Below are 18,482 nucleotides of genomic sequence, written 5' to 3'. Positions count from 1 at the left end.
ACTGGCGTTACATTGGATGTCAGCTGTAACTGTTAATTTTGCTGGCGTGGTATGTGTGCAGTGTGGGTGCTCTTAACTCTGTCTGTTCCCTCATCCAGCTTGGATCCGAGGCAGACGGAAGCAGCCCCCCTCCATTGAGGTGCGTATCCCCTGCTGTGTTTGTGGGGGGGACTCTGTGGGATGGGGTAACCGGGAGGGAAGACGCTCAGAGAAACACTTTGATTTGCTTTCTCTCAGTTTCCAACAGAGCCAAGGAACTTTGGGGGGACAGGTGTTAAAAATAAACTGGAGCTGGCGTGTGATGGTGGTAGTGAGTGTAGACAGTCACAGCAATATGCCTGACATTTCGACGTCAAGCTGACGTCTTCCTCCGAGGAAACATCAGTCATCTTTTCGCATCCTGTACAAGGGATTAAAGTGAGAATAAAAAAAATCTATCTGCCTTTTTTTTGTCGAGGGCTCCAACTCCTTTTTTACCTCTAATTAGTCCTTTTGGACGTTTTTCTTGGTAAGCCATTCTCATGATTTTTGTCATTGTTGAGCACTCCTTTCCTTTTGTTTGCTGAAGCGCGAAGGCCCACCTGAACTCTGACATCTTAATGTTTCCTTGTTAATAGAGGACGATTGACTTGAAATTATACACTGAGTGTACGAACATGCTCTTTCCATGACATGGACTGACCAGGGTAAAGCTATGATCCTTTATTGATGTCACTTGTTAATCCACTTCAATCAGTGTAGATGAAGGGTTAAAGAATATTTTTTTAAGCCTTGAGACAATTGAGAAATGCCATTCAGCGGGTGAATGGGCAACACAAAAGATTTAAGTGCCTTTGAACGGGGTATGGTAGTAGGTGCCAAGCGCACCGGTTTTTGTCAAGAACTGCAWCGCTGCTGGGTTTTTCCATGCTCAACCGTTTCCTGTGTGTGTCCAGCCAACTTGATACAACTATGGGAAGCATTAGAGTCAACATGGGCCAGCATCTCTGTGGAACGCTTTCGACACCTTGTAGAGTCCTAGCCCTGACTAATTGAGGCTGTTCTGAGGGCAAAAGGGGGTGCAACTCAATATTAGGAAAGTTCCACAGTAGGTTGGTGGCACCTTAATTGGGGAGGACGGGCTTGTGGGAATGGTTGGAGTGGAATGGTATCAATTACATCAAACACGTGGTTTCCAGGTGTTTTGATGCCATTTCATTTGCTCCGTTCCGGCCATTATTATGAGCCGTTCTCCCCTCAGCAGCCCCCACTGGAAGGTTCATAATGTTTTGTACACTCAGTGTATAACTAACTGCCTTTTGTAGTCTCAATGAGTCATATTCAGTTTTAGCTTCGTTGGTATACAAGGTTAATCTAATCGACTATAATTATTATTATTATTTGTCCATTGAAATGGAGGCTATGGGAAAGCCTTTAGAAAGCAAATACCCAGGCACCCCCATCTGTATATTCCATGCCAATGGCCAATGCCATCCCACCTCGGTGTTGCCAGAACATTCTATTCCAATTTTCTGCCTACTGTCTGCCCGTTCTCAGTCGTCCACAGCTGGACAGTGGTGTAGCCAAAACCACTCCCCCGGCACTTTGTGTCCACTTCTTAACGTTTCCTCTCGTCCCTGTCCAAGTCAACATAAATTGATTGGATTAAATCCTGTCATTAACAAGCTGGAAAAGCAGCTCAATATGCTCACCTTGCTCCCCAAAGCAGGGCTGTTATGCCCTGGTCTCCCTCCGTCGTTCCCAGCCCACTAGTTTTGCTGCCAACACACAACATCAACACATCCAGGCTTCCCTCGCTCTCTGACTCTGCCAATGCAAGACTAACACCACAGACTGGACACTAGTTTATGGATGACTTGAGAGGACTTCACTGTCACCAGTAGCTATCCTTTCAAAGGACTGAGTCTCTGTTGAAAAGCCTCGGTTAATTGTGTGTGTGTGTGTGTGTGTGTGTGTGTGTGTGTGTGTGTGTGGTGTTGTGTGTGTGTGTGTGTGTGTGTGTGTGTGTGTGTGTTCCCTACTCCCCACAGGAGCTGGTGAAAAACCAGCACTACAGGGAGCACATCAAAGGAAAGGCGAGGGAGGTGGATGAGAGAGAGCTGGCTCTGCAGGCTAAGGAGGGCCTGGTGGCTCGGCCTGCTCAGACCATAGCCAAGGGCCACGCCGCCGCCACCAGCTTCGGCCAGCCAGAGACCAGTGAGGAGCCTGTCAGTACAGCCAACACATTCCAGCCTGGCTCCTGGATACCCGCAGCCAAGAAATAGCCACGCACACACACTCACTGGGTCATGATACCAGTACTGTGATACTGGAATTTTCCATGGTAAAAAAAATAAAAACATGAAGCAAACTGAACTCCTGCTGTTGTGTGATATAGCTTGGAAAATAAACAATTACTCTGGGTAACAACAGAAGGCTGTGTGTTTACAAGATTAGAACTGTTTTTCTGCCTCATGTTTTGTTTCCGCGCCATGGTACTTCTGAGTATCGCGATACTGGTACCTAAAACACAATGACACTATGGTACACACAAGAAATACACACAGGCTATATGCAGTGCTATTCATAGTTTGCCCACACACACAACTAAGAAATAGACACACACACATGCATACTGTGCATATGCACTCTCTTCATACCTACATCCAAAAAACTAGAAATGTGTAAACAAGTATAGGCCCTCCCTATGTGAGTATTCACAGACTTCCTTCCATCATTACCACCATGGATCGGCGACCTGAAAAGACTGAACAATTGAAATCAGCTAGAGAGGATGATGGGAAGGAAGCATGATCTGGCCAGCTTCAATGGCCTTCTCTCATTTGCGCATAAATTCATCCTCCACCCTCTCTTCTGTCCTCTCCTCCGTGACCCAGAAACCGATAAGTGGCTGAGGAGATGCCAATTCGTTAGCAGGTGAACAGAAGTGTCTTCACCTCCTCGATAGCCGCCTTTCATCAGTGAAAGTCATGTCTATCCTACCGGAGTCCTTTGCGGGATGAGTTTTGAAATCTTAAACACCCCCTTTGAATCAGCTTTTGCACAATATGCTACTTATTGTTTTATCTATAAAATGTCTTGCAAAACGAACTCATTTGTTTTTATCACTTTTCACATGCATTTTGGGATCTGGACTGGGTTGTATTCATTAGTGCACACCATAAAATGTTTGGCAACGGAAACCGGTCACTATGCTCTTAAATGTGACGTATGCGGTTGAATGAATATGACCCTGGTTATGATGTAAACTAATAAAGGAAGCTCTGCTCTTCATATGCATTGAATCAGGGAGTACTTGACAGTGAATGGCGTTCATGGGATGTGGAAGGCAATTTATCTGATCTCCCTGACCCTACTGTAAACTCTTTGTATATAAAGTTCAGTTGTAGGTAGTCAAGATATCTTGTTTGATTTGTTGTGGATTATAAATGAAACTGCCAGGCTTGAGAGAACTGGGATGTGATGTAAGTACTGGAAAGTAGGTGGTCCTGTGTTTCTCAATTGGTAGATCATGGTGTTTGCGATTATCGACAGTGAATAAGTTAGTGCACTCATCTTAAGATAGCAAGGTATGTGTGCACTAGTGTAAGTTGATTGATACATTTTCTGCTAAATGGCATAAATATTAAATATTTTTCTGCATGACAAGGTGTAATTTATTTAATGGCTTTGAATTTTATATATACGTGACACATGACACTACAAACCTTTTAAACAATTCTTTATTTTTATTAAATTAAGGAAAGGATATCGCACAGCTCACAAGATGGTTGCAGGTCTCAGGAGTAGAYGTCCCTTTACAAGAAGTGTGTGTTATAATTGTCTAGATGTTAAAAACACTGAATAAAACCCATGTATGAAAATTACCTGGCTCACTTCTTGGTGGAGTTCCTGCCAGACTACAGTACACTCCTGCCAGATGTCAAAACACTTGGATAGGTGTTTAACTATAAGCAAAACACATGATATAGCTATCCATCTAAGCCGACTGAACAGTTGACATGGCATGCAACCATTGGTTGATGCACTGCATCTATTCAGTTAAGCATCATTCAGGCAGGGTTAGGGGAGGGTTATGACTTGCAAGGAGAAAACAGCCATTTTTTTAAATTCAGAACTTCATTAAAAACAAGAAAATAATTCAGATATTTAATTAGTAACTTCAAATGGAGAACTTTCTTTTTTACTAGTTAATGAAATCATTGGAGTGGAGTTGTTACAAATGGAATGCAAAGTCCTGCAACACCACCAAGCTCAGACGGTGGGTGGATCTCCACATTGTGATGATAGTCCCATCGAATGAGCCTCCCCGGTCTATACCGTTCCCTCAGCGCTGTAAGGCCTCCATGTAGGGCCTACATCCCTCCTACATTGGACAAGAGTAATAGGTTGGGGACCTGCGCTGGGCTGGGTTGAAGAGACGAGGGGTGGGGGGTGTGGCAAGTAAAGAGAGCGTTGAGCATAGCTGTGTACTGTAGCTACTCTTCTCTCCTGATCCCGCTCTCCCTCTTTACGGCTCAGTCTTTCTTGGTCCTCTTGGCTTTGGCGATGTTCTCCTGGCGTTTCTGCTTTTTCTTCTGYTCGCGGTCGCGCGCCTCAATCATTTTGGCCAGTTTCCACGACAACAGGGCGCTTGCGATGAAGAGGGGTGTGAGCGCCAGGATAACCGTCGTCAGAAAGCCGTACGGGTCCTTAGCCGCCCACTCCACCACGTACTCCGCCCACGCCCGCACGTCAATCATCCTGATCGCCAACAGCAACTCCAATCTGGAATATGGGAATAACGAAAAATGTAATTATTAACAAATTAGAAGCTTGGGGCAAAATGTAACCACAGATCTACAWTCGGATTATCCAATCCTAAACAATTATGGGAAGAAATAATGTCAGAGAAGTTAATGTTTAGGCCTATATCTTGTAACATATACACTGAGTGGACAAAACATTAAGAACACCTGCTCTTTCCATGACAGACTGACCAGGTGAATCCAGGTGAAAGCTCTGATTGCTTATTGATGGCACTTGGTAAATCCACTTCAATTCAGTGTAGATGGGGAGGAGACAAGTTAAATTAAGAGTTTTAAGCCTYGAGACAATTGAGACTTGGATTGTGTATGTGTGCCATTCAGAAGGTGAATTGGCAAGACAAAAGATTTAAGTGCCTTTGAATGGGATATAGTTGTAGGTGCTAGGCGCACTGGTTGTGTCAAGAACTGCAACACTGCTGGGTTTTTCAAGAATGGTCAACCACCCAAAGGACATCCAGCTAACTTGACACAACTGTGGGACGCATTGGAGTAAACATGGGCCAGCCTCTCTGTGGAACGCTTTCGACACCTTGTAGAGTCCATGACCCGACACATTGAGGCTAAACTGATGTGCAAAAGGGGGGTGCAACTCAATGTTAGGACGGTGTTAATTTTTTGTAAGGTACCTTTACACACTGTTGTCCTGCTGAACATTTAACTCTGTAACATTTCTACTCACCAACAGGTGCTGCTACTCTAACATAGAAGTAGCCCAGTCTCCATCGATACAGCCACACACAGCTTCAGATTTCAAATCTAACCAATTCACATTGGATATATTGTATGCTTGACTTTATACCTACCGGTATACAAGAGGAAAATCAAATGTGCACTACAGTCAAGCCGCCCCTGTAATTTTACAGTCTCAACCACAGACATTACATGACGAAAAGTATGTGGACACCTGCTCGTCAAACACCTCATTCCAAAATCATAGGCATTAATATGGAGTTGGTCCCCCCTTTGCTGCTATAACAGCCTCCACTCTTCTGGGAAGGCTTTCCACTAGATGCTGGAACATTCCTGCAGGAACTTGCTTCCATTCAACCACAGGAGAATTAGTGAGGACGGGCACTGATGTTAGGGATTAGGATTAGCTCGCAGTCAGTGATCCAATTCATCCCAAAGGTGTTTGGTAGGGTTGAGGTCAGGGCTCTGTGCAGGCAAGTCAAGATCTTCCACACCGATCTAGACAAACCATTTCTGCATGGACCTCGCTTTGTGCACGGGGGCATTGTCATGCTGAAACAGGAAAGAGCCTTCCCCAAACTGTTGCCACAAAGTTGGAAGCACAGAATTGTCTAGAATGTCATTGTATGCTGTAGCGTTAAGATTTCCCTTCACTGGAACTAGCCCGAACCATGAAAAACAGCCCCAGACCATTATTCCTCCTCCACCAAACTTTAGTTGGCACAATGGAGCGGGCAGGTAGTGTTCTCCTGGCATCCGCCAAACCCAGATTTGTCCGTCAGACTGCCAGACACCAGAGTCCAATGGCGGCGAGCTTTACACAACTCCAGCCGAAGCTTTGCATCGCGCATGGTGATCTTAGGCTTGTGTGCGGCTGCCCATGAAAACCCATTACATGAAGCTCCCAACTAACAATTCTTGTGGTGACGTTGCTTCCAGAAGCAGTTTGGAACTCGGTAAAGAGTGTTGAGATTTTTATGCGCTTCAGCACTCGGCAGTCCCATTCTGTGAGCTTGTGTGGCCTACCACTTCGCGGCTGAGCCGTTATTGCTCCTAGATTTTTCCACTTAACACTAACAGCACTTACAGTTGACCGGGGTAACTCTAACAGGGTAGACATTTGACAAACTGACTTGTTGGAAAGGTGGCATCCTATGATGGTGCCACATTGAAAGTCACTGGTCTCTTTGGTAAGGTCATTCTACTGCCAATGTTTGTCTATGGAGATTGCATGGCTGTGGGCTCGATTTTATACACCTGTCAGCAACTGTGTGGCTGAAATAGCCGAATCCACTAATTTGAAGGGGCATCCACATATACTTTTGTATATATAGTGTGTTACTCCACATTTATGTCACAGTCCAGCTAGCTAGTAGCCAATTCAGACGCTAAATAGGGTTAGGGTTCCCACACGGCCATATTTCCATGTTACTGCACATGTTTATGGAACACAGATGGAAGACAGTATTGACTAACGTTACCTGTGATGATTAGCTATCTGCGTCTCCGAACACCTGTGTGTAAACGGAAGGCACAAACTTGTTGTCACCGGAAAAATACCGTCTGCAACTGTGTTAAACAATACGTGTATATCTTGCATTTGTGAACTTATTTTGATGTGATATGAAAGTAGAGAGCTTTATGTTTCTAGAACCGTACCGCAATTGAGAATCCATTCCCGTTTAGATGGTGTATTTGACTGTCAGAGCCAATTCGTCTCTTAACATAAAGGTCCTAACGTTAGGCAATAGGTAGCCCAATAATGGATTAACTGAGCCTATTTAGCATATCAAACAGTAAACTAGATACTCTAGAAGTTGGTGACGTGTAGTTAGCTAACGCTAGCTAGTATTCTTTTCCATGACAATGATGTTTAAAGGGAGGTTTTAGTACTCGAGAAGCAAAAGACAGATTGCCTCTTTACAACAAACATTAGCTAATTTAGCAAGCTACATAAAACGGTTAGCTTCATTACGTTAGCTTCTGTAAACAATTAAGATAGCTCCTTTATTTACATTTTAAAACCGCTTCATCGCCCCAGCAACTTTGATCTAGTTTAGCAGTAAGCACAGAGACAACAGTTCAAATCAATGATAATCGTATAATTAAGTTAAACATACTCAACTAAGAGAAGTTTTTATTTTTATCCCACGCTGATCTGGCACCAGGAAGTGAGTTCTCACAATTGGTTATGACGTGACACCCTAGCATATAGGGAACTGTAGTTTTATTGTGTTAGAACATGTACGTTTACAGGCACACTATGGGTGCGTTTGTAAATTCAAGTTGGAGTGCCAGAGCGCACTTTGGGCGTTCGTAAATTCAGAGCGTTGTCAGATTATACGTTCGTAAAATCAGAGTGTTTCGCTGTCGGAACGTTCAGAGCGCTCTAGCCGAGGAGTAGGGTTGAGCTGAGCCTTCTTTCTGGCTTCACCAGCAGTCAAACACCCAGCTAATGTTGGCTATCTTGCTAGCTACTTCCAGACACACATGAGAGAACACCTCACTCTGACCATTTTCCTCGCCCTATGCTGGTTTCATGTTATCCAGAGCGTTGGTGACTTACTGTGCTGATGGCAACAATTTAATTACGTTTTTTTGCCGACGTTTACTGGCACCAGTCATATTCAACGGTTGTCGCCCATTCGTAAATGAATCAATTATTCTGCTTTACTGTACACTCAAACGAGAGTGCTCTGAAATCGGAGTAGATAGCCAAAGTGAATTTACGAACGCACCCGTAAACACCGTAATGGGCGTTCTCTGCGTTCTAGCGGTGTATTTGAACTGCGCATGTGCTAGGACCAGCCGAGCGAGATTCTCTTTTTAGTATGAGTGAAGTGAGTTCGGGAAAACCGATTGGAATGTTACGAGTCTTTTATAAGTAGTTTTCATATACAAGCTTTACGTCCAAACTCAGAATCAAATATGCTTCCCAAAAATAACATGTTCGCTGTGGTAGAACATTTATTTTGATTGGCGATTTTCTCCATTTATCAGGGAGCCTGTTTTCAGATGTGTCCATGTAAACAGGATTATCAGGGAAATCGTTCTTCCTGAAAAGCATGTAAACGTTTTAATCGAACTCTTATATTAATCTGACTATCAACAATAATCGCATTATTGTGTGCATGTAGTGAGTCGAGAGCCATCCATAAAAAAACGTGGTAAATTCAAGAACATTTTTTGATAGTGTGACGGGATATGAACTACCCATTGTGGACCAAGTTTAACAAAGGACCCTAATCAATTGTGAACAGGTAGACATGTATAAAACCACCCCTAGACCTTTTCAGGTGAGCGCTTGGTGGCTTCATTCTGAATGTCTTGTGCTGTGTCACAAGTGTGTTTCTTCGGAGGAAACCATTTTGGGACCATGCTGTTTTGACAATTGTTATGTTCAAAGGGTAGGCCTATGTTACTTCATCTGCATCAATGTTTGTTTATTTGAGTTAAAACTGAAGAAGGCAGTGTTAAATGTCCTTTGATGGTCAAAATAAGCAACCAGTTTTCTGACCCTGAGTGACAAGAAAAACAAGAATAACTTGACAAAGGAGCTGCAGGCTGTTTGAACTTCCTGTGAGGAAGTATTGAAACCAAATCGGGTTTGGTCACATCTGCTCCATTCATATGGCACAGATCACTTTCAGAGCAGTTCAAAGGCCCCTGCACACAGGGGAAGGAGAGGGGTCAGACTGAAACACATGCAGGACATCCAGACAGGCAAATGCACATACCAAGCAGAGGGCTTGTAGTTGGGATTTTTTATGCTCATTTAAACTGGGCAAGGTTTTTCTTTCCTGTTCAGTGAAAGAGTCCATGACTTTCCATCTGTTTTTGTTAAGGCAAATATGTTTGTTTTTTTAATCACAGCATTCAACAGACCATATAGGCTTACAGTATACTACAGTACATCAAATAATTTTTTGCCTACTTGGAAGGTGCACCTTTCTGAACCTAAACTTAATTTCCTTTACAAATGAGGTAATGGGCTTGTAATAGGTTTATAGAATATGCCCTATTTAAACAGTTTTGTTTATTCCATCATTTTGGTGCTTGTAATAGAGCTTTGCTGAAATGGTTGCTATGAACTGAATATACTGGATAAAAAAGCTAGCAGTTTGTAACGGGCTAATTTGATGCTCCATTAACCGTTACAAGTTAGTTATTGTTTGGCGTAGCACAGAGAATTTTCAACCAACTTTAACTTGGCGATACATCCTCAATTCCCAATTTGGAAGACAACCAATGTCTTCTAAATATCAATGTCTAGTTGCACAGGGGTTTGTTTGAATCTAGAAAATGCTCTGCGGTTAAGTGTTTTTTGCTCCGTGAAGTAATCTAACAATGTGTACGCTGCCATCTTGTCTTTCAAATCTAAAAAATCGAGCATTTTTCTAAATAAAATGACGTTTAGAACTTGACGTTTAGAACACATTGGTTGCCTTCCAAGTCAGATATTGAGAAAGTATTGACAAGTTAAAGTTGGTCAAAAATGTGCTGTGCTATGCCAAACAGTGCCTAATAATGCCTATCAGCCAGCTGGAACAGATTAATGGTCTGTCTAGGTAATATTTTTAATAGCTATGGATAAATATAAATATTTATCATTCCATTTCTAAACTAGCCTACTGTTTCTACATACTCTAGGCATATAGGCTAGTTATAAAGTAATGTAGAGAACAGCAGGACAGGGAAGTGAACTTGGGTCTCAGGTGTGAAAGGCAAATACCTTACACATCGTGCCAATAGGGTTAACTCAATTAGTAGCAATTGTAATATGGCCCATATAGGAGCTCTGGAGTGGCGCAGCAGTCTAAGGCACTGGTTCGATTCCAGGCTGTATCAGGGCTTCTACATCTGCATTGCTTGCTCTTTGGGGTTTTAGACTGTGTTTCTGTATAGCACTTTGTGACATCGGGTGATGTAAAAAGGGCTTTATGAATACATTTTGATTGATATTACAACCGGACGTGATTGGGAGTCCCATAGGGCGGCGCACAATTGGCCCGTGTTAGGGTTTGGCTGGGGTAGGCCGTCATTGTAAATAAGAATTTGTTCTTAACTGACTTGCCTAGTTAAATAAATACATATAGTGAGGATCGCTACATTGCCCCCTCCAAACGGGAAAGCACATCCCCGTGCTTTGACTACTCAGCCCCCTTACATGTACGGTGGCCACATTCCACTTCTGACACCAATGTAGTGAATGGTGGACCAGAGAAGCGAACCCTGTTCACATCGCACCAATAGGGTTCCCACTTGGTGGGAACTGTGAAAAGTGTTGAATTTAAGGCACTTTGTCAAGCATGCAAGTGGACTGTGTGTGTGTGTAAGCTTGATGAGGTAGAAAGCAAGAGAGAGGCTATTGATAATAGAATAAGACCTGTATTTATAAAATGACTAGAGAATTGACTCATCCATATCCTCAGGTTCCTTTCAAGCCCTCTACCCTCGCCTACGGTTGAGAGCCCTCTGAATTTAGAAAAGATCCCAGTCACTCCTGATGTTATCGAGATGAGAGAGCCTGCGGTTGGTTGAAGTCTTCAATTCGGACCCAGTTTAAAATTCGGTTTTACTTCAACTCTTGCTTCTTTTACCCCAGTGGGGAACTATAAGACCACACATGGATTAGACCCCGCCTTTAAACTCAAACACAAACAAACTTCAAAGTCTCTTCGGCTGCAAAGGCCCCGCCCTCTCGCTCCGGAATGGCTTCACAAAGGATTTGCCGACGTTCGGGAATTCCGCCTTCAGTTCCTTTTTTAGCGCCACTCGTGCGCTGGAATCTGTCCAGGATCACACCCATCTCTGCTAATTTGACAACACAAAGGACTTCACTGAACCCGAAGACACCGCCTACTATTCCAAATAAGGGTCGTCTCTCCATGTACGGAAAACAATCGGCTGGAGAGCGTATTTTTCTCTTCCTTATCCCGTTTATATGATCCGAGAGGAACTGCGCTACAAGTTACAGCGGTGCGATCATGGCGGAGCGAGTCCAGCAGCCCCCGGCCAAGCGGCTCTGCTGCCGGCCCGGCTACAACCCGGCATGCAGGCAGGGGCAGCGGGCTGGAGGAGTACTTTGTGGCGGTCCGGGGTCCGCTCCAGGGGGATTGGGAAAAACACACAACCCCGAATCGCTGCTCGACATCGCGGCTCGGAGAGTCGCAGAGAAGTGGCCATTCCAAAGGGTGGAAGAACGGTTCGAACGGATTCCAGAACCTGTCCAGAGAAGGATCGTGTACTGGTCGTTTCCGAGGAGCGAAAAGGAGATCTGCATGTATTCTTCGTTCAACGCAGGGGGAGATGAGAGTGGAACTAGCGGGGAAAACAATGACGAGACCCAGCTGCCTTTCCTACGGGGTGTCACTCTGCTGGAGGGCGGTTGGGTGGACAACGTACTGCAAGTCGGTGAGTAGCTTTCGCTAGGCTACTGGGAAATATGATGCTGGCCGGGGAGTATCTAACACAGTTCCAAGCTAACCCACATTGCTTGGAATTTCAAGGGAACCATGTTAGTCAAAAGGCTAGTGTTATTTAAATTCTCACAGACTAAGTCATTTGCCATTTTCTACCCACACTCATCCCATGCGATTCTATATTTTCCAGTAAGGGGGTAGGGTAACCTACAGAAAACAACCCAGCTACCCTACCCCCTTGTTTTTGCCCAGTGCGCATATAAAATTGCTCTGAGCCATTCCCAATTGAAAGCTTAGCACTTTGTTCCTATTTTCGTGATCGTTTGTGTCTTTTCAGCTTTCTGTCCCCCTCCAATGGGTAACCAGACAATAGCCCCCCTTTTCACCACTGGCTAAATAGAAGATATTTAGAAAGGTTGGGAGGGACGGGGATTTAAAGCCACAGCGCTTCTATTTTGTTTGCTAAACACCATGTAATCTTTTGCTCTGCTACGTTTTCAGCATTCGTGAGAGATTTTTTTTTTTTGAACCACGAGAAAGGCTATGATATGGTACGCGCTAATGTATGCCAACAAAGCACAATCATGCGCCCTGTTCAATAATGCATTATTTGTGGGATATCCAAGTATAAATATATACAGACATTTAGACTGCTATTGGCTCAACTGCTTCCCTTTGCCAGAGCCATAATATTTCCCTGCATTCGTCAGTGCAATAAACTCAGCTGTCACTCTTTGCCTCCCCACCCTTGGAAACACTTCAGCATTTTAATCCCATTACCCTCCCCAGTTCATCTGAATTTATAATGCAATCTGCAAACATGATTTTATGCATGATCTTTCCTCAGCCTCCTCCCCTTGTTCTTTCCCTTCAGAAGGTTCTGTTTTGCTCTTTGGGGCTGCTCACAGTAGTATCACTCCACCAGCTCCTATCTGTTTACCAGATTCCTCAGCAATGGGGCTTGTTTATGTTCTGCCGTTTGGCGTCTCTGGGAGACATAGATTGTCCGTTCTTGCAAATGAGTGTTAGCTCCGATTTGGTGAGGTGTGTTTGTGTGTTGTGTGTGTGTGTGTGTGTGTGGTGTGTGTGTGTGTGTGTGTGTGTGTGTGTGTGTGTGTGTGTGTGTGTGTGTGTGTGTGTGTGTGTGTGTGTGCGAGAGAGAGAGAGAGGGAAAGTAGAATGAAAAAAGGGAGAGTGTTTGGTGAGAGGAATAGAAAGAGGGGTAGTGTGTGTTGTCTGTCTCATTCTGCATGCTAACAGGAAGAGGAGGATGACCGGTGAGCCCACAGCAGGAGTGCCTGTTGTGCTGATTGACATTTTCACCCCAGATTTTTTTTGCTGTGAAAATAAAGCCAAGGAAAGAATCTGATAAAATAAATGATGCCATCTTCTCCAGGGGACAGGCTGTCACTGGAGGAACGGCTTAAAAGCAGGGTGACATGGGGTGGAGCGGGCTGTCAACCGCATCACAAACCACAGCATGTAGGGACACATCAAACACAGGGGAATTTGTCCTTAAGAGAGAGTGTGTGTGTGTGTGTGTGTACTGTTGGGTGATGAGGATGAAGACAGTACAGAGAGAGAGAAGGCAGAGGTTATTGTGTGTATAGGGAAAGCTAATACACTTGAATGAATCTGCGTCTGTACTTCTCCCCCTCTCTCCTCCCCCTCTCCGTCTCTCCCTGGTGAACAGCTATAAAACTCTCCATATTTACTACCCTAAGGCCAACTAGCAGCCCCTGGTCTCCTGTGATTATTTATCTGTTTCTCAAAGACATTAATCACACATTATTTTATACCCCCCCCCCCCCCCCCCCTGTACATCGATGCTGGGTTTGAGGAATGGAACAGAGGGGGGTGCTGTAGAAGGAGGAGGGGTAGGAGAGATTGTGGGGAAAAGATGGAAAGACGCAAAGATGGGGAGAGAGAGAGGCGGGGAAGGATAAACAGTAGATCCAGTATGTAGCATAATGAAACGCTCCCCCCCCCTCCCTGACATTCCCCACTCTGGGAACACTGATGCTCCAGAGGAATATTCCGCAACATTACATACATGAACATTATACCAAGGTAATTTCTACAGGAATAACGTATGCAATTAGCCTAATAACAATGTACAGGCTAGAACATCGCCTAGTTAGGGCTATTGCTCTTTGTTAATACTGTTTCCCAAGAAAATACGAACAAGTGAGCACTAAAATAATTGGTAAGGATACTAGTTTCTCAACAGCCCCGGGATTCTAGGGTAGCGACGTATTCTATCATTGTGATGTGTACCTGTGGACTTATTACCAGTCACTGTGTGGTCTGCTTGGTCAATACCTACATGCTTGACAATGCCAAATGAGCACATTTGAATTCATTTGAACTATTGAACTGAATTCCACACAATGTGCTCATTCTGATCAGTGCCATAGGGAACAACACATGGCACCTTGTGTGGACTACGCCTAGCTCTTGTTCTGTGTCTGATTTGAGCTGAGAATGCAGTTTAGGGATGGCCGACATAGCATGACAAAAGCATGTCGGGACGCTGCTCTCCTACCCTGACCGTCCTTTTCCATTACTCTCATCCAGGTCATATTTTGCTCTGCCTGAAATATCACGCCTGCATGAGTGTCAATGTCATCCTTTCTTGGTCCTCTTATGATTTTGTGTGTGTGTGTGAGAAACGGGTTAACCTCTTTACGTCCTGGTGAGTCTTGATTAGGTCTATGCACTGGCCCCTCTTCCATTACCTGCTGGAATGTTAGCCAGAAAAAGGTGTTTTGTACTGCTTTATAACAGGGTACGCCTTATGAGCTATGGAGATGATTGGCATCATGTTGTAATTATGTTGGCATCAAGCTGTTTACTCCAAGCTTTCTCTCTCTGTGTGTGTGTGTGTGTCCTAGTAAACCATGTCTTAAGCACTTATATGCCAATGATCAGTGTGCAAGCAGTACTGTCATCATTACATATTTCCTCCTATCTTTTAGGCCTTCATATCGCTCATATCGTCCCCAGGTGGTGAGGGTAGGCAACAACACATCCTCAAAACAGGGGCCCCACAGGGGTGTGTGCTTAGTCCCCTCCTGTACTCCCTGTTCACCCACGACTGTGTCAGAGGAAGCCCCTAAAGATTGTCAAAGACTCCAGCCACACAAGTTATAGACTGTTATCTCTGCTACCGCGTGGCAAGTCTGGACCCCCACCCGCTCCCTTTGCACTAACTTCAACACCATTAAGTTTGCTGCCAACATGACGGTGGTAGGCCTGTTCACCGACAACGATGAGACAGCCTATAGGGAAGAGGTCAGTGTGGCGCCAAGACGACAGGAAATGGAGGGCCGAGCACGCCCCCATCCATATCGACAGGGCTGTAGAGCTTCAAGTACCTTGGTGTCCACATCGCTAAGGRTCTATCATAGTTCAAACACACGAACACGGTTTTGAAGAAGGCACAAAAAGCTCTACAGCTGCACCATTGAGAGAATCTTGACTGGCTGCATCACCGCTTGGTATGGCAACTGCTTGGCATCCGACCGCAAAGGGGCTTCGTACGGCCCAGTACATCACTGGGGCCGAGCTCCCTGCCATCCAGGACCTCTATAYCAGGCAGTGTCAGAGGAAGCCCCTAAAGATTGTCAAAGACTCCAGCCACACAAGTCATAGACTGTTCTCTCTGCTACCGCGTGGCAAGTCTGGACCCCCACCCGCCCCCTTTGCACTAACTCTTTTGAATCACCTTGGGGTAAATGGCTCCAGAGAGAAAGAGGAGTAAATGAGGGAGAGGACTAGCCTCCTTAGCAGGGGATAAAACAACAGGTGTGTGTGTGTGCATACTCGCTTGCACTTGAGAGGACGAGTTGGTGTACGTGTTTGTAAGATAGTTTAAATGTCTATGACTTAGAGACGGTGTCATTGAACATGTGTGTATTGAACAAATGCACAACACACACACACACACACACACACCTGTTGTTTACAAAGCATGTGACATAACATTTTATTAGATTTTCTCTGCTTCAGTGCTTCAGCAAAAGTCACTTAAAGAATTTACCAGGGCTATCCCGGGCCTTTTCAGGGGCCTGCTTTGACATTTTAAGCATTTTGTTCACAGAAGTGCAGAATTTAATATCGGGAACTTAAATCTTGCATGAGCATGTTGTCTTTGAGTCTCTCTGTGGCTCCATTTGCGCATTAAGCAACCAGGAAGCTCTAGGCCTCTACTTTCCAGTTATAGAGAAGCCTTTTTGTATTTATGTAGAATTTTGGAGGGGGTTAGAGGAGCCTTTATTTACTTATAGTTTGCGCCTTTATTTTACCAGGTTAGTTATCTGAGCACACAGATTTTTATTTAATTTTTAACAATAGCGACATGGCCAATGGGTAGTTTACATTTATCTCCTTTTCCAGCTCTTAAAGCACACTCAGAAGGCTTTTAGACATTGCTTCTCTAATTTATTTTACTGTGTGAAATAGAAAAGAAACTCAAGCACGTAATCTTTCAGACTTCAGGCCTACTCTGGTGTTATTTTTACCTTAACCCAGTAACCAGGTTAGCTTGTTGTTATTGAATTGGGCCCCGAGACTCCCTTTTCCCCTTGCCATGTGACTGACCCTGGGATCCTATCGTCATGGAAACATGGCTGGGCCTGGGGTAGTGTAAACAGCAGACTTTCCAAAGGGAACAGTAGCACCATCCAAGGGTAAGGAGTGTTTGGTGGAAAAACAGTGTTATCCCCCTCTCCTCTATTCTCTTTTTCTTCATAATTAATTCTGCTTTGCACCAATGGGCTGCTGCAGAAATAAGCCTTAATCTCTCCAAGCCACTGCTGACTGTGGGAGGAAGGTGATCCTCTGTGTGCGCCTGTATACCATGTGTGTGTGTGTGTGTGTGTGTGTGTGTACTAACCATGTTCTACACGTTATCATTATGACCATGGAACAGTGCTTCTCTGTGGTGTGTGTGGTCAACAGCTGTTTGTTCCTTCACACCTTCAATCGCTAAAGAGCTTTGAATCAGCCCAAAGGCAAAAACTGAAAGGTGCGTGTGTCTGAAAGAGTTCTCTGTGCTTTCAGCTCCGCCACAGCACCTGATGAACAGGCTCCCCGCCCCCATAGCACCTGGATCCCGGTTTGTGTGTACGTGTCCTCCCCTGTCCAGGTCCTCAGTCATTTAAACCTGGAGCAGAGAGGTGGATGGTTTGCCTACCTGCTGTCGTTACTGATTGAGAACAAACATCTCTATCTGCCCAAAACAAACATGGTGAGCGACCAGTCACCACTGGGGGGGGGGGGGGGGGCTGGGCGGTTTGACTGTTGCTTCCTGTTCTTAACTGAACCAAGACTGGTTTGTGTTGTTTACGGCTCAACGGTTACTGTTGTGTTTGGATAGGGAAATTCTAATCTGAAATGAGTTTCTAAAGATAAATTSTAGATACAGTATAGCCTACTCTAGTCATTTGTGTGTGTGTCAACTTGGATATAGTTTTGGCGCTGTAATGATAAGAGGGTGGATGGCATTCCCGTCAACCAGCATTCTCACCCTATCTTGTTTCCATTCTCTCATACACACACTTGTCTCATAGCCTTGGGGCGCCAGGCAAGTTATTTTTCATTTCTTGTTTTTTTTCTTCTCTCTGGTGCCTACACAATAAGCAATACCAGACGAGGATGAGGGTTTACCTGGCTATGAGGCAACGCACGCACTCACACTTCGGGTGAAGGTGTTCACTCCACGGCTCCGCCCTCTTCGGTGACAACGAGGTTCAGAATAGTCAGAGAGTCGCATGATTGTTTTCCAATAAGCACAACTTCACCAGCAGAAAGAGCTGGTATGTGGATATGGAGGACGCTGTTTCTGAGAGATGTCAACGCTGTCTGTCACTCACGCTGATTGGAGAGAGAAGGTGCACGATCGTCATTTTTCAGATACACATTACACGCGTCAGAAGACGTGTTTTTAAATAGTGTAGGAAAATCCTCTACAGGTATCTGGCTGAGGACACATAAACGCCCCCAGAGTAACACAAAGCACAATATGACACTGAGTAAAAAAAGCACACGTTTATATGACACCACTGAGTATGTAGGCAGGTCTACTGTATATCGCAGTACAATATGTGATATAACTGCTGTATGCTTAAACTTGGTATTACGATGATGAATATCTGAATTTGATCCCGTATGCGTGGTTAATTAAGTCTATTGACGCGCCCGTGCGTCAAGTCTAAGTAACATAATAAAATAATCTGCATCAAAATCCATCAGTTTACGCTAGATAGTTTTTTGTTGTTGTTGTATGGGCTGAGCTTCAATCCACCGCACCTGCCTATGTCGGTCCCTCCGCATCTGCGGTGGAAGGTGGCCCGGGCTACAGCGGTGTTTGTCAGATCATCCCGAAAAATCGGTCTTCTCACAAAAACATATTTTTCTTCCGAACAGTTTGGTCTACATAACTATTATGACCACTCCGTTTTGCTCTATGACCCCCACAAGTGTCACGGGACTCATCTGAAGGTAAACAATACAAAAGAAAGGAAGTATGGAGGTTGTTTTATGCTAACAAAAATAAGGG

General features: G+C 44.6%; 3 protein-coding genes across 7 annotated transcripts in view; 2 read left to right on the top strand and 1 right to left on the bottom strand.

Moving 5' to 3' along the window:
- ndufaf2 (NADH:ubiquinone oxidoreductase complex assembly factor 2) overlaps positions 1–2,355 on the top strand; it is a 29,739-nt gene extending 27,384 nt beyond the window's left edge. The window contains exons 3-4 of the mRNA XM_024001833.2: positions 99–139; positions 2,031–2,355. Coding sequence (XP_023857601.1) covers positions 99–139; positions 2,031–2,264 — 275 coding nt within the window. The 3' untranslated portion in view covers positions 2,265–2,355. The remainder of the gene's footprint in view (positions 1–98; positions 140–2,030) is intronic.
- A 1,349-nt stretch (positions 2,356–3,704) lies between these two features.
- smim15 (small integral membrane protein 15) lies at positions 3,705–7,726 on the bottom strand. 3 transcript variants are annotated; one of them, XM_024001834.2, is made up of 2 exons: positions 7,619–7,726; positions 3,705–4,767 (listed from the first exon to the last, which is right to left on the bottom strand). In XM_024001834.2, exon 2 carries the CDS (start codon positions 4,740–4,742, stop codon positions 4,518–4,520), a length of 225 nt encoding a protein of 74 aa, XP_023857602.1. In that variant the 5' UTR covers positions 4,743–4,767; positions 7,619–7,726; the 3' UTR covers positions 3,705–4,517. The 3 variants fall into 3 exon arrangements, with proteins under 3 accessions (XP_023857602.1, XP_023857603.1, XP_023857604.1); XM_024001835.1 differs by having other exon boundaries at positions 7,624–7,718; XM_024001836.3 differs by lacking the exon at positions 7,619–7,726 and adding an exon at positions 6,980–7,001.
- Positions 7,727–11,254: 3,528 nt separating this feature from the next.
- The window catches only part of LOC111974077 (zinc finger SWIM domain-containing protein 6), a 52,146-nt gene continuing 44,918 nt past the window's right edge, over positions 11,255–18,482 (top strand). For all 3 annotated transcript variants that reach the window (XM_024001603.3, XM_024001602.3, XM_024147517.2), the window contains exon 1: positions 11,255–11,912. In XM_024001603.3, coding sequence (XP_023857371.1) covers positions 11,486–11,912 — 427 coding nt within the window. In that variant the 5' untranslated portion in view covers positions 11,255–11,485. The remainder of the gene's footprint in view (positions 11,913–18,482) is intronic.

The sequence above is a fragment of the Salvelinus sp. IW2-2015 genome, linkage group LG15 (assembly GCF_002910315.2).
Source record: "Salvelinus sp. IW2-2015 linkage group LG15, ASM291031v2, whole genome shotgun sequence".
NCBI classification, from domain to species: Eukaryota; Metazoa; Chordata; class Actinopteri; order Salmoniformes; family Salmonidae; genus Salvelinus; species Salvelinus sp. IW2-2015.
The sequence above is the reverse complement of the archived record's forward strand: the minus strand, read 5'-3'. Positions and strand labels throughout refer to the sequence as shown.